General features: G+C 32.6%; 1 protein-coding gene across 1 annotated transcript in view; it reads left to right on the plus strand.

Moving 5' to 3' along the window:
- The window catches only part of KIAA0825 (KIAA0825 ortholog), a 353,187-nt gene that overhangs the window by 89,373 nt on the left and 249,120 nt on the right, over positions 1 to 14,694 (plus strand). The window contains exons 6-7 of the mRNA XM_028139797.2: positions 3,887 to 4,051; positions 12,224 to 12,318. Of these exons, the coding sequence (XP_027995598.2) occupies positions 3,887 to 4,051; positions 12,224 to 12,318 (260 nt within the window). The remainder of the gene's footprint in view (positions 1 to 3,886; positions 4,052 to 12,223; positions 12,319 to 14,694) is intronic.

The following is a 14,694-nucleotide window of genomic DNA, read 5'->3' on the forward strand; positions in this document are numbered from 1 at the left end:
ATTGGTAAATGCATTCTTTGGTTTAAAAAGCTTGAAAAACATTAATTTATTTAAAAATTACATTATTATACAAGTAAATAGAGACTTTAACATGCTAATTTGCATTGTGAATCACTTTAAAGATTATTTCCTATGCAGCAGTTCCCAAACCTATTTGATCATAGAACCCTTTTCAACTGATTATCCATTTGAGAAATGCCCTTTGACAGGATAGACATTAGTCCCTGAGAGCAGCATAGAAATAAGTAGCTTTCATCATAACCATCATAAAGAAAAATTTATATTGTGTTCAAATACTTTAAATAATAGGAAAGCAGAGAATTTTATATTTTAGAAAAAAATTTATTAAAATTGTATAGAGGAAAAAAACTTTCAACTATCTAGTTATTATTTATATGACTTACTCATTGTTAGTTGACAGTAAATTAAAGTTTACTTTAAAATAGAAATTTATTCTTTTCTCTATACTAGTATTAGGATTTAGGAGAAATTTGTATTTCCTAAGAATCATAGAACTCATCCTACATAAAGCAACAATCATTATTTTAGATATTTTATAACAATGATTGATGGCCAGCTAAACATAGTTGCCTGTGTATAAACATAAATGTCCAAAATGTCTTGAAGCAAAATATTTCCATAATGACAAACAAACAAGCAAACAAACAAATACCAACAAATAAAGGCCAAGTTGGCTTAGAGGAGGAAGTAGAACTCCTAGACTGATTATATCCAGATAAGGTTTTCTGTAAAAGGTGACTTGTCGGAGAGCAGCAAACAGAATCTTAAAGAAGGAAAAGAGATTAATTTAGTGATTTCTGCTGAGAGAAACTTTCCTAATTTGGTTAACAGTGAAGACTCTGAAGAACAGAAAAATAGATATGCTTAGGCAAATAGAAATCATGAGCTAAGGTGTGATGATTAAAACACAAGTCCTGTGAGATACTGTGGGGAAAGTAAGAGAAATAAGTTTGGGAAATGCTATTTCATCTTTTGTGTTTAATTTTGCCTTAGTTGAACTTTCACAAAATTAATTTATAACAGAATTATTTTCCCCATAAGTTAAGAATCCTCACAATACTCCTTGGGAGAACACTGAGCTAAGGGTAATAGGAAATAAGGACTGCTAGTTAATGGACCTCTATCATTATCATTGGGACAAAAATGATGAAATTTAGGTCATACATATTATTCTGTCCTCTCTCATTGTTAATTTATAAAGATAAATTGAATTAAAATGGATTTATCTTTCAATATTCTTAAATTTCTGAAATATAAAATCCTTCTAAATCCAGGACATGTAGGTAAGACCTCTTCAAGTAGAATCCTCATACCCTATATAATTTTTAAATAAGTAGCACTATTAACTTTAGTGTTTTGACTCAATTTCTTTTGCGGGGGGGGGGGGGAGCATTTTTGCTTAGTTTATAAACATAAACAATACTTCTGGTTTAGAATTGAGCTACACAAAACCTTCTTAAATATATATCATTTCTATTGAAGTAGGACAGACTCTTAATCATTGAAAATTTGGCTTATAAACATTTACTTTTAAAAGCAACATCTTTAATATTTACAAGGTTAAACCAACCCCTCCATCTATATGAGCAAAACTTAACAGAGATCAAATAGACCAAGTGAGAATCAAGCAATTGCTAAACGAATAGTAATCTATTTATCTCTTTTCATTTTTAGGTCATGATTTTAATAGCAGAATCTTAGCTATATATATTGGTTGTATGTGTTCTGTTCTCTGGCTTGCCTATGGAAGAACGGTAGATGTGAGTAGGGCTGTTTAAAAACAGACTTTGTATGTAGGACTAACATCAGTTTAGAGATGAAACAGAGTTTTAGTAGATACTCATAGATTTTTTTTTTTTTTTTTTTTTTTAACTCTTTAAGAAGAGGACTGCCCTGTCGGATGGCTCATTTGGTTAAAACATTGTCCAGTCCACCAAAAAGTTGTGGGTTCTATTGCCCGTTAGGGCACATACCTAGGTTGTGGGTTTTATCCCCGGTTGGCGCGCATATCCGAGGCAACTTATCAATGTTTTGCTCTCACATCTCTCTCTCTCTCTCTCTCTCTCTCTCTCTCTCTCTCTCTCTCTCTCTCTTTCTCTCTCTCTTCCTCCCCCTCTCTATAAACTAAAAAACAAACAAACACACATATCCTTGGGTGAGGATAAAAAAAAAAAAAAAAGAATAGGACTAAATTCCACAGTTTAACTTGGTTGACAGGTTTCTCTCACATTATCTGCAATGATACCATAACAATTTTGGTCCTCAGTAAAAAACTGTGTTATATGGTTACAAGTTTGTTGTAAAAATTTTAAAGTTTATGAATTACCCATAAAATTGCTACATTATTGGAATCTTCCTTCTAAATCCATATGATGAAGGTAACCAATTTTTACATGGAATCACCAGAACTTACATCATTTCTAAGTAACATTCTTAATTTTTTCTCTCCAAAGGAACTTGATGCTTATTTTATAATAGTACTCAACATTTTCAGTTTGTAATTAAGTGTTTTAAGAAGTGGCAATAATAAAGAAAGGATTCTTTAAATACTTGAAAACTTGGTCAAAGGTGCCATTTGGTGAGATCAGACTTAGTCTCCATATTCTTAAAAAGTTTAAGATATTTTTCTATCATATTAAAATTGTAGTGTGACTTGAAAGTAGCATAATTATAAAAGGAAAATAATCAATTTTGTTTATTTTAAGGTGTATTGTTCTTTAGAAAGCTATAGATATTACAATTATTTTTACAGGTTATTTTTTAAAACATGGTTTCATGAATTATATAGTCTAGCTTCAACTACTAAGTTAATTTTCTTGTTATTGGTGATATAGTAATGACACTTCTAAGATCTTGAAGACTTATGTATTTTTATCTAGTCTTTAAAAATATTTGTTTTAATTTCAGACTACAAAAATATACAGATTCCTTAAATGTTACTATTTTGCCACATTTTCACATTTGCATTCTCTTTCTCTTAAAACTCTTATTTTTCCCTGAACTGAGAGTAGGCTACAGACATTTGCCTTTATATACTTTAATGTATATTTCTTAAACAAAAGGGCATTCTCTTCCATAACCACACTATAGTTATCTAAATCAGAAAATTAACAGTCATGCAATAATAGCATTGAATTGTAGACATTACTCAGATTTCACCAACTTACCCCATTAAAGTCCTTTATAATAAAATAAAATACTAATCGTGTACTAGTATTAACTTTTTTATTGATTTGAGAGAGAGAAACATGGATTTGTTGTTCCACTTATTTATGCATTTATTGTTTGCTTCTCGTATGTGCCTGATCGGGGATGGACACCCAACCTTGGGGTATCAGGGCAACACTCTAGCCAACTGAGCTACCCAGCCAGGGCCTGATTATGTATTAATTTCAATTGTCATGTCTTTTTAGACTTCTTTGACTAGATCATTTGTCTAGTCAAAACTAGTCTGTGTTTCTGGACACAATACTTTTGAAGAGTATAGATTAGCTATTTTGTAGAATGTCCATCAACTTGGATTTGTCTTAAGTTTCCTTGTGACTAGATTAAAGTTGTGCCAGACTTTAAAAAAAATAAAATTGTATAAGATATGATTTTACAACAAATCACATTCCTGTTTATAGCTCTGAGAATAAATACAATTATTTGTCATATTTGTATTAAAGAGAATACTCATCTCCAGCTTCCCAGAAGAAAAGACTCTCCTAGAAGACTTTATATATATTTCTTAAAGAGCAAACTTGGTTTATTTATTGAAGGTCTAATTAGTTTTGATTGTTTATGTAATCACATAGATTGTTATAGTATTTACTGAAAAAAAAAATACAATGTACTATATAGTAATGATCTTCTCTTTTCACAGTTACTTCTGAATGCCCACAGAAAGGACAAAATTTTTTTATTTCCTTAGATGAACTTGAATTCTTATCACAGCTTATAAAATCCTTTTTGAAGCTGGAAAAAAATGTTCAAGAATTGTTTGAAGAAATTTTTTTATCACTCAAGATACCAAGGAACAATAAATCAGGTAACATGCCCTTTTGTTTAAATTGTAAATCTATTATTCTCCCTATTTTTGCTTCCTGCCACTGAATCTATTCCATTACTTGAAAAAAAAAATTTATAGAATTCTTTAAAGAAACATAAAGCCCGAGAGAAACATTAAGTAAAGAAAATTCTATTAAACCATAGAATTACATTTTTATCCTTTACACATGGCAAATTCCATAATTCTAGTTGACAAAGCATCATAAGTCAATTCCAGATAATTGCCTTTAACTAAAATCAGATCTTTTTTTTTTTTAATTCAAAGTAACACAGCCTGGCCTATGAAAAAAATAAGCAGACTAAATGAGCTAGTAGCTCCTCTTCTACTACTAGCAGCTGGATGACCTTGAGCAAAAACATTTAGCTTCCTTAGACCTCAGTTTTCTCATCTTCCCAATGATGGTGTAGTATTAAAATAAATTTCTCTTTGTTTCCTTTTACAATTAGATGCTTTAGATTGCAATATATTATGTAGGGCTGTGAGAATTAAATGATTTATTGTATGTTAATACTTTAAAAGAAACTAGCATTTCATAAACAATAAATGTGTTGTTCTAATAGTAATTAGAATTATATAATATGTTACTTTAAGTTTAGTATAATAAAATCCTTTTGAAGAAAGCAGTGCCATGTGTGTTGGAAGAATGTTTTTAAAATTAAAGGTAGAATTCAAAGCCATAATAAGTTCTGTGTGTTCATATCTGTACTTATACAGATTTTCACCTACATCAGAATGAACAATACAAAATTGTCTTTTACATGATACCCTATGTCATTTTAAGGAATAAAAATAGATAGTGGCTGCATTTGTAAAACAAAGTTAGGCAAGCAAGTGAATCTGAAATTTCAAAAGCTGATGTCTTGGAAAGGAATTACATTTGCTTTAATATATTTACTTTTTATATTTTTAAATTTACTTTGCCTGGGTAAATAATGTTAGAAAAGTTATAAGGTTAAAGTTTGTTTTATATTAAGCATAGCTTACTAGCCTTCTATGTTTCAAGTTAAGTTTAAGTAATACTATTAAATTATAAAGTAACTAATGTAGAGCACTTTTCCAAATTTGGAAAAGTGGAAGTAGATTATAGAATTCGGATGCTGACAAAGAAAATCAATGGAAAAATAAAAATATGACACAAAATATTAAAGTTAAAAGACAGAATAAAAAAGTAGATTTAATTAGGAGATAATGTGAGCCCAAGTGGGTTTTCTAAAAGGAACTGACTTGGCCATGGAGAGGTCTGAGTAAAGAAATATGACATCCTAATTTTTTATTGCAATGTTGATTCCTTGAGCAGTTGACACTTGGGATAGGTACTCATACATTATTCCTGGCTAAGATTTGGCATCCCCCATCCACATCTGTAGCAGATCTTTTCTGAGGTGTGGATAAAGAAACGGTGCATTTCAACAAATCTAGACCCTACCCATTTGGTCTCATCTTGTATTGGTCTTAGGCCAGACCTTAGAAAATTTAGGTCAATTCTGAGAACTTTATTCCCCTTAAGAGCAACATAAATTGAAAATTAGAATTGCGTTAGAAAGTTATTGTAAAGATGTAAAACTGACATGGCTAAGAATTGAAGCAAAAATTTGTCATAGTGATTTTAAAAAAAAGAAGAAAAAGTGGGTTTGACGTCATTAGATTAAAATTAAGCAATGTTGAGATTTGGCAAATGCTGTATATTTAAGAATAGTAGTTCCCATTATTGAATAAATCAACAGAGAAAAAATATTATTATTCCACAATATTACTGTCTTATTCCAAATTTATCATCATATAAGCAGCATGGCAGATAAAAGCAACTTCAGCCCTAGCTGGTTTGGCTCAATGGATAGAGCATCGGTCCTCAGACTGAAGGGTCTCGGTTCGATTCCTGGTCAAGGGCATGTACCTCGGTTGCAGGCTCCATCCCGGGCTCCATTCAGGGGGTGTGTGGGAGGCAAACAATCGATGTGTCTCTCTCACATGGATGTTTCTCTCTCTGTGTTTCTCCCCCTCCCTTCCACTCTCTCTAAAAATCAATGGAAAAATATCCTTGGGTGAAGATTTACAAAAAATGAAATAAAATAAAAATAAATAAAAGCAACTTCGATACCAAATTAATAATAGTGTACTATAGAAATATATTTGTGGATTATTGAACATAGTATGGAATGAATTTTGAAGGGCAGGTATAAGAAATGTCTAAGTACTAGAGCACCCCTTCTGATATATATCTTCTTTATTGTTAAAATTTATATTTTTTTGTAACAAAGCCAAGATTGATTTAATCTGACATAACTTTCTGGATCCCTGAAAAGAATGATCTTGGGGGAAATTGTCAAGAAAATTCTTAAATGTTTTATTGTGTGTAAGCCAAGCTAATCAATGTTTATCAAAAACCTTTGTTTCGTAAATCAGAAAGGAAAAGATTCCTTGAAATGGATGATTAAAGAAACCAAATGTATCTTAAGTTATCCTGATAGTTAATCTTTTGCTCAAAAATCTTGTGTGGGAGAGAATGGGGGAAAAGATCAAGTCATTTGGTTTCCTGTGTATTTCTTTTGATTGGAGCATATTTTGCTAATAAAGATCTTGGAAAGAGTTACCTACTATGTCTATGTAACCAAAACAGTGTGATGAAAGGTAAGTTTGTGTGTGTATGTTTTTATTGTCCAGATGTTTTAAAAATATCCAGGTGCTTAACATCACATAAGAAAAATATAAAGATGCTGAACCAAATAATTTACTTTTTACTTTGATGTTTCCTACTATGTTATCGAGTTAGTCAAATTGGCAGTGTTCTTAGTAATTTGAATATGATTCAATAGATTTTATAGAGACACAAATTTGTTTTTGAGAAATAAGTGGCATTTAGTTACATTTATTTGCTTTTATGGGTCATAATTTGATGGTTTTCTATTTTGGTCATTTCAGAAAAAGATAGGACATTATTTGACGGTTACTGTATTTCTTTTAGGTGATTATATCTTATGAAGTAGCTTCAGGTTTGATTCTTTCAAAATAAAGTTGTTCTTCGGGCAGTTCCTCAAATTTTCCAAAGGTGGCATCTGAGATTTATCTAAACCAGGATTTCTTGGCCCTCATTTTTCTTTAGCCCCAGCAATGACAAAGCGCAATGGCTGCTTCAATTGGATGTAAGAAGAACACTTAGGGTTTGTCTCAGAAGAATCAAAGATTTCAGATCTTCTGAAAGATTGTTTGTACTCTTAGGGGGTCTTAAGAGGGGTCAAATGGCTTCTAAGAGTTCCTTAGCTAGATGGTTAAGGGATTGTATTAGGGAGGTGTATGTAGTTAAGGTAAAGAGGCTCCTAGGGTTTGTAAAGCTCATTACACTAGGACTTTAGCTGTTTCTTGGGCAGAGAGGTCGAAGGCTTCCACATTGGAAATTTGCAAGGTGGCCACCTGGGCTTCTCTTCATACTTTTTCATAGTGTTATCTCTTGGATGTAGTCTCTTCTACAGATTCAGCTTTTGGTGGGAGGTTGCTTGTGAGCGAGAAAAGAACAGTGAAGAAAAGAGAGACTTGTAGTTCCCACTTAGAGCTGCCAACAAGGCAAGTTGCTTTGTAGTACACACAATGGGAGCCTATGAAGACCAATTTGGGTGTGAAAGTGGATGTCACAGGGAAGTACTGCCAACCTCTACTCTCCATGAAAGAGAGCAACAGTGTGGGAACTAACCAGAAGTGTAAAATGAACCACAGTGAACTCTGTGGGGGAGGCTGCTCAGCAGCTAGCATTCCTGCGACGCTCTGCACTCTACTGAGGTCCTTTATCTGGGCATGCTTCTAAAGAAATCAGTGTTGATTGCATGCAAATAACCTGTGTTTTAGAGCATTGAGTCCAAAATGGGCTACCTTCTCTAGACGATGTGAATAAGTGTATAGGATTTTCAATATATTTTTAAATAGGTGAAATAATTTGTCACATGTTCACAGAATTTATGAAGTTTGACAATGTGGGATTTTGAAAATGACCATTTTGACTTGCAAACAAATATAAAATGCCACAATTTGTTAAAACCATGACATATTTTATTAGTGAAGAGTCAATGTTATGAATCTTGTCTTAAAATTATTCCTTTTGCTTCTCTATGTAGGATTAAGTTTTTTAAAATCTTTTTTAATTTGGAGGGGGACTATATTATAAAGATTATCAGAATTGTTTGATAATTCATTTTCTATCTTACTATAGAATTGCCCATCAGCAAGAAAGGCTTGAGAAGCTTATCTTTTTTAAAAAAAATATATATTTTATTGATTTTTTACAGAGAGGAAGAGAGAGGGATAGAGAGTTAAAAACATCGATAAGAGAGAAACATAGATCAGCTGCCTCTTGCACAACCCCTACTGGGGATGTGCCCGCAACCAAGGTACATGCCCCTGACCGGAATCGAACCTGGGACCCTTCAGTCCGCAGGCCGACGCTCTATCCACTGAGCCAAACCAGTTTTGGCGGAAGCTTATCTTTTTATTTACTAATCTTGAAAATAGGCAGATGGTTTATGTAAATATCAAAGCATGTTACTTTGAATGAATAAGCATATTGTATTTGGAGTGCAACAACAAATATAAGATAATTAACTTTTTTCATAATCTTAAATTATAGCTACACAATGGCAGATAGTTATTTCCAGATATAGATTTGCAAGCTTATACTTCAAACTAGTGTTATTATTCCAGAGTAAATACCTTTTAAATTGGCTGGTTTTGTGAGCTATCTGTAGAAAAATAAAGTGACATTAAGAATCCAGGTGTTGCTCCTTCATGTCATTAACTTGATCATCATTATTTTTTCTTCTTTAAAAATGTTTTTGAATAATAGTACCTCATATGATAAAGTAGTTAAAGAGGACAAAAGAATATATGCTGAAAAGTAGTCTATTTCTATTCCAGTTGTCTAGTTTCACTCTCCAGAGGCAACTACTTCCATACATATCCCTATGTTAAAATAAAACAAAATCTGTACATACAATGAGAGATTCTTTTTCACTAACAGTTATGTAGAAACACCTCATTCTTTCTAACAGCTGAATAGTTTTCCACTGGTGCATTTAACCAGGTACTAACTGATGGACATTTAGGGTTTTACTTTCCTATTTATTTGCGACCACAAACAATGATATGGCAAATTTTCTTGAACAATGTCTTAATATTGCACATGTATAAATTTCTAAAGTGGAATTGTCAAGTAAAAAGGTATGATCATTAAGAGGATGAAAATACTAACCATAGACTGAGAAAACTATTTGCAAAACACATACCTGATCAAAGACTTGTATCCAAAATATACAAAATAAAAAACTTTTAATATTCAACAAGGAAACAAAAAAAAACTCAATTTAAAAGTGAGGGGGAAAAAAGTGAGCCAAAGATCTGAACAGACACCTCACCAAAGAAGATATACAGATGGCAAGTAAGCATATGAAAAGATGCTCCACATCATATGTCAACAGGGCATACAGATTTAAACAGGAGAGCGCACTACACACCAATTAAAATGCCTAATGTTAGAAACACTAACAGTACCAGTTCTGGCAAGGATGTGAAACAACAGGAACACTCATTCATTTGCTGATAGGAATGTAAAATAGTGTAGCCTCTTGGAAGTCAATTTGGTTGTATCTTCCAAAGCTAAACATTGTCTTACATGATCCAATAGTTATGTTCCTAGCTGTATACAAAAATGGGTAGAAAACTAATGTCTACACAAAAGTCTGCACACGAATGTTTATAGCACTTTATAAATAATTGCCAAAACTTGGAAGCAACCAAAATAACTTTCCTTAGGTAAATTTGGTAAACTATGATGCATCAATACAATGGAAAGTTATTCAGTTATAAAAAGAAATGAGATATCAAGCCATGAGAAAACATGGAAGAATCTTAAATGCACATTGCTAAGTGAAAGAAGCCAGTCTAAAAAGCTTACATATTATATGATTCCAACTATATGACATTTATGACATTGTGGAAAAAACAAAAGTATAGGGACAGTGAAAAGAAATAGAGGAAGATGCAAACAAAGGGAACCATATACCATGTTCATGGATTGGAAGAATTAACATCATTAAAATGTCATTATTATCCAAAGCAATCTATAGATTCAAAGCAATCCCTATTAAAATGCCAATGGCATACTTCACAGAACTAAAACAAATACTATAAAAATTTTTGTGGAAACAAAAAAGACTCTGAATAGCTGCAGCAATCTTGAGAAAGAACAAAGTTGGAGGAATCACAATACCAGCCTGGTACTGACACAAGAACAGGCATATAGACCAATGGAATAGAATAGAGACCCCAGAAATTGACCCACACCATTACAGTCAATTAATATTTGACAAAGGCGGCAGGAACATACAATAAAGACAGTCTCTTCAACAAATGGTGTTGGCAAAAAGATGAAACTAGACCACTAACTTACACCATACACAAGAATAAAATCAAAATGGATAAAAGACTTAAATGAAACCATAAGAATCCTGGAAGAAAACATAGACAGTAAAATCTCAGACATCTCACATAGCAGAATTTTTATGGATGCATCTCCTTTTTCTTTATTTAAAATCTTTGTTTAATCTGGATTTTATTTTAATGTTAGAATTGATCCTTATTTATATGTATTATCATCTTCTTAAAAATACATTAAAATGCAAGTCATAGAGAAAACATTTTAGGTTAACTGGAATAACACTGATCTAAAACCTTCTTATCTCTGTTGGGATATTTGTTGAGAAATGAAGTAGGATTCCTAAACTGCAGTCCATGGGCCCTTGAGTTTAATGAATGCACTTTACAAGGGGCCTTTATTGTGTGTATCTGTGTGTCTGTGTGTAGTTCCCATGGCGTCATATTGTGCGTTTTGGATGGAGTGTTCTCTCACTTGTATTCAAAGGTGTTCATAAATCCAAAATGATTAAAAAACACTAGAGTTAAGGAAAACTTTTCCTCAGAATAGATAAATTCTGATAAGTTTTCCAAAAAGGATGTTATCACCTACCAAATAATCCCTGTAGGGAATGTTTCAGTCAACTGTGTTACCTGGGAATCACTCATGATTAAGTTCATAGATCCATATTTAGAAAAACAAAAACCACAAAATTTTCAGATGGATATATTGGTCAGAAGCCTTACTGAGAAATATCAGTAAGGTTTCCAAAATTTGTTTGCTCGGGACATAAGGAGAAACTGACTATTTTATATGAAATTATATCATTTATATCAAATTAAACTAATTAATAGAACCTTAATGTAAAAGTGGAATACTTTTTTTTTGGCATATGTATTCATTTTTTCCCCCAGGGAAAAGATTTCCTTAATTATAAAAACTGAGAAACTTAATTATAAAAGTTGAGAAAATTTTTCCATTTTAGGAGTTAGAGATTATTTTGTTTTTTAAATTTATTTATTCATTTAAGAGAGAGAGAGAGAAAGATTAATTTGTTTTTCTATTTACTTGTGCATTCATTGGTTGATTCTTGTATGTGCCCTGACTCAGGATTGAACCCGCAACCTCGGTGTATCAGGACGATGCTCTAACCATTTGAATTACCTAAACAGAGCTACAGATTATTTCTTATCTGTTTCAGTGTTTGCATTTTTTCAGTGAATTATTGATATACTTATTAAGAGTGTAATTTTTCCTGATATGTTGATGTTCACCTATGTACTTTTGTTCTTCCTTGTTTTAAGAAATGAAATATTGGAAGTGCTAAGGGATTCCACCAGCTTTAAAATGCAGTACTTTAGAATTTAACTTTTTACATGAGCAAGGAAATTAATATTTACTTCGTATTCTTAACTTACTCTACATTATCAAGATGAAAATTAATAACAAAAGGATCTGTATTTAACAGATTATAGTATATGTATGCAAATCAAATATGAATGTAAGTAATACAAAAATTTTATAAGTTGAATGTCTGGAAGGACTCAGTATATTTTGATACTGTCATTATTGTATGGTGACATCACCCTATATCTTGTTGACTATATTCTCAGCATCTTGATATGCATGTATGTGTGTATATAGTATGAATAGAGTTTTTCTACATAATTAATTTTAACCTGACTATTAATTACATCTAGTATCATTTGTTTGTATTAATGTATATTTGTATGTTTTCTTTTTTATCTATTGTATAGGAATTTTGGGCACATCCAATAGAGAGACTGTAATAGAGAAACCAAGAGCAAATGAAACCAATATTTCTTCAGAGCAATTGCTACTAGGAAAAGAGGTAAGGGGGGGGGGAGGTGTTTCTTTATTCATATACTAGAGGCCCAGTGCTCGAATTCATGCACCAGTGGGGTCCCTAGGCCTGGAACTGCAGGGATCAGGCAGTCTGACATCCCCCGAGGTGTCCCGGAGTGCAAGAGGACACTCTGCAAAGTTGCTGTCGCTCAGCAGCCCCTGTGCTGAGTGTCTGCCCCCTGGTGGTCAGTGCACGTCATAGCTACCGGCCAGTTGGCCGGTTGGCCGGTCGTTTAGGCTTTTATATATGTAGATAAAAGCATCATCATATGTCTGTGAATCCATTATAAATAAAAATGTCTTGCGTTTTGACACTAAAAGAAATAATTCTTGGTTGAAAATTGGCTTATACATTTTGACAAAAACTGAATTGAATAGATACACTGCTCTCTTGCACAATCTGTTCCATGGACAGATTGTGAGGAGGGAGCTGGAAGTGAGGAGGTCTTTGTTCTCATCCCAACTCAGGGTCTACACTTTGAGAGTTTGGACTGTAGATAATTGCTGAAAAGGGGGAAAATGGAGATTCAAAAGGAAAGGAAAGAGGAAGTAATAGTTTGAACTGGCCTCTTAGTTTAGTGTGTCCAGCGTGTCCTATTTGTGCTCAGATCCATTACCACTCTTCCCGTGCTCTCTTCTGTATTATAGAGAATTACATCTTCCAGGCTTCCTCGGATACTGGGAAAGTTTGGCCAATGAAAGGCATTGATGGAAGACTTGGATGGTAGATATTAGAGAAAAACCCAAGTATTTTTTCCCCTCCCTTGTTTTAGGGAATATCTCTAGTAGTAGTATCTGTGACTCCTTCATTTTCTCCATGGGCTCTGCTCGCACCACACAATCCTCCTCCATGACTCCAGTTCCAGCTAGCAGTCTTACCTTTAGCTTTGACTGGTGGCCCCACAAACTGGATTCCCATAGATAGTCCCTTTTCTTTGTTTCTCCAGACCTAGGAGTAATAGTGGCTTCCTGCTGAATTAATATCTGTCTTGCTTCACAACCCGTGGTTTGGCTCCACACAATTTCATCACCTTAGTAAACTACATTAACTTTTTTTTCCCTGTTCAAATACCTAGAGTGGTTTCTATTTTCTGAGTGGACCTTGACTAATAGTAGGTAAACATTTAAAAAGGTAAAAGGACATAGGATTTTACCAGGTTCAATTTAGAAAGCAAGAATAATATTCAGGAAACTGCAAAGTTATATGTTATGCTTTAACCAAAAGTCAGAGTAAGTATTAAGAAATTAACATTAGTTAATGGAAGAAAGAGATTCAACAGGTACTTACTTTGTGCACAGAACAAAAAGCCACATTATTTCCTCTTTCTTCTTGGTTCAACTAGTAAATGTTCTCGATTTTAACTGAAATATTTTTGGCCAAACATCAGATGAGAAGAATAGAAGAAAGCAAACAATATTTTATGATAACAAATAGACTTCTAGGAGGGCATTTGAGTAGTAAAGATTTTCATTTTTGTTTTTAAGAGCAGCTATTAATGTGCTTGGTTTTCTATATTTTGAAAAGAGAATTTAGAATGGCCAAGATATTATAATCACATATAAATTATCATGGACTAAGGTAATCATAATTGTACACACACACACAAATTACCACTGCAGCCATGGCAATTACTGGCAATTTTCACCAGAATATATTTTCTTGGGTGAATGAATGAATGGATTTAATGAACTGATATGGCCTCATTGAGAGAACAAAAACCAGAGGTTTTTTGTTGTTGTTTTTAATTTTCATGGAGGTGATTTTTTTTTTTTTTGCATTTTTGTCATAAATGTGTGCCCAGGAAATACTATTCTAGTACAATACTATACATGGTACTTCTAAAGTTTCACTTGTTAGAAAGGAGATTATATGAGCTGAGTAGATTAAAATATTGAGTAATTTTTTGTAAAATAAGATGAGAAATGTATTCTAAGGCTCTCTGATGTTAAAGGTCCAAATAAACTTTAGAAAGTTCAATTACAACCTAATTATAAGCATCATGAGAATGAAAGCCATTTTTTCTGATTATAGAATCATGGAATAATAGAATTTTCATTCTAGAAGAAGAATCACCTTTATTACTTTGTACAGTATATACAAAAAGCATTAAATTAATTCTGAATGGGATGTGTGTGCAAGAAAATGAAGCTAATGACAATAATCTTAGTAATTTTAGACTGAAAGAGACCATAGAAGTCATTGAATTCAGCTCTTACATTTCTAACAAAAAAGTTGAGACCTAGGAAAATAAGTAATGTAGTCAGTGATATTGAACCTTAAGGTCTTCTGAAGTTGGAGTAGGTAAATTATTACTATTAACAAGATTACATTAAACAGGGAGTTTAATTCTAAGCATAGGTT

This window comes from Eptesicus fuscus, chromosome 4 (assembly GCF_027574615.1).
Source record: "Eptesicus fuscus isolate TK198812 chromosome 4, DD_ASM_mEF_20220401, whole genome shotgun sequence".
NCBI classification, from domain to species: Eukaryota; Metazoa; Chordata; class Mammalia; order Chiroptera; family Vespertilionidae; genus Eptesicus; species Eptesicus fuscus.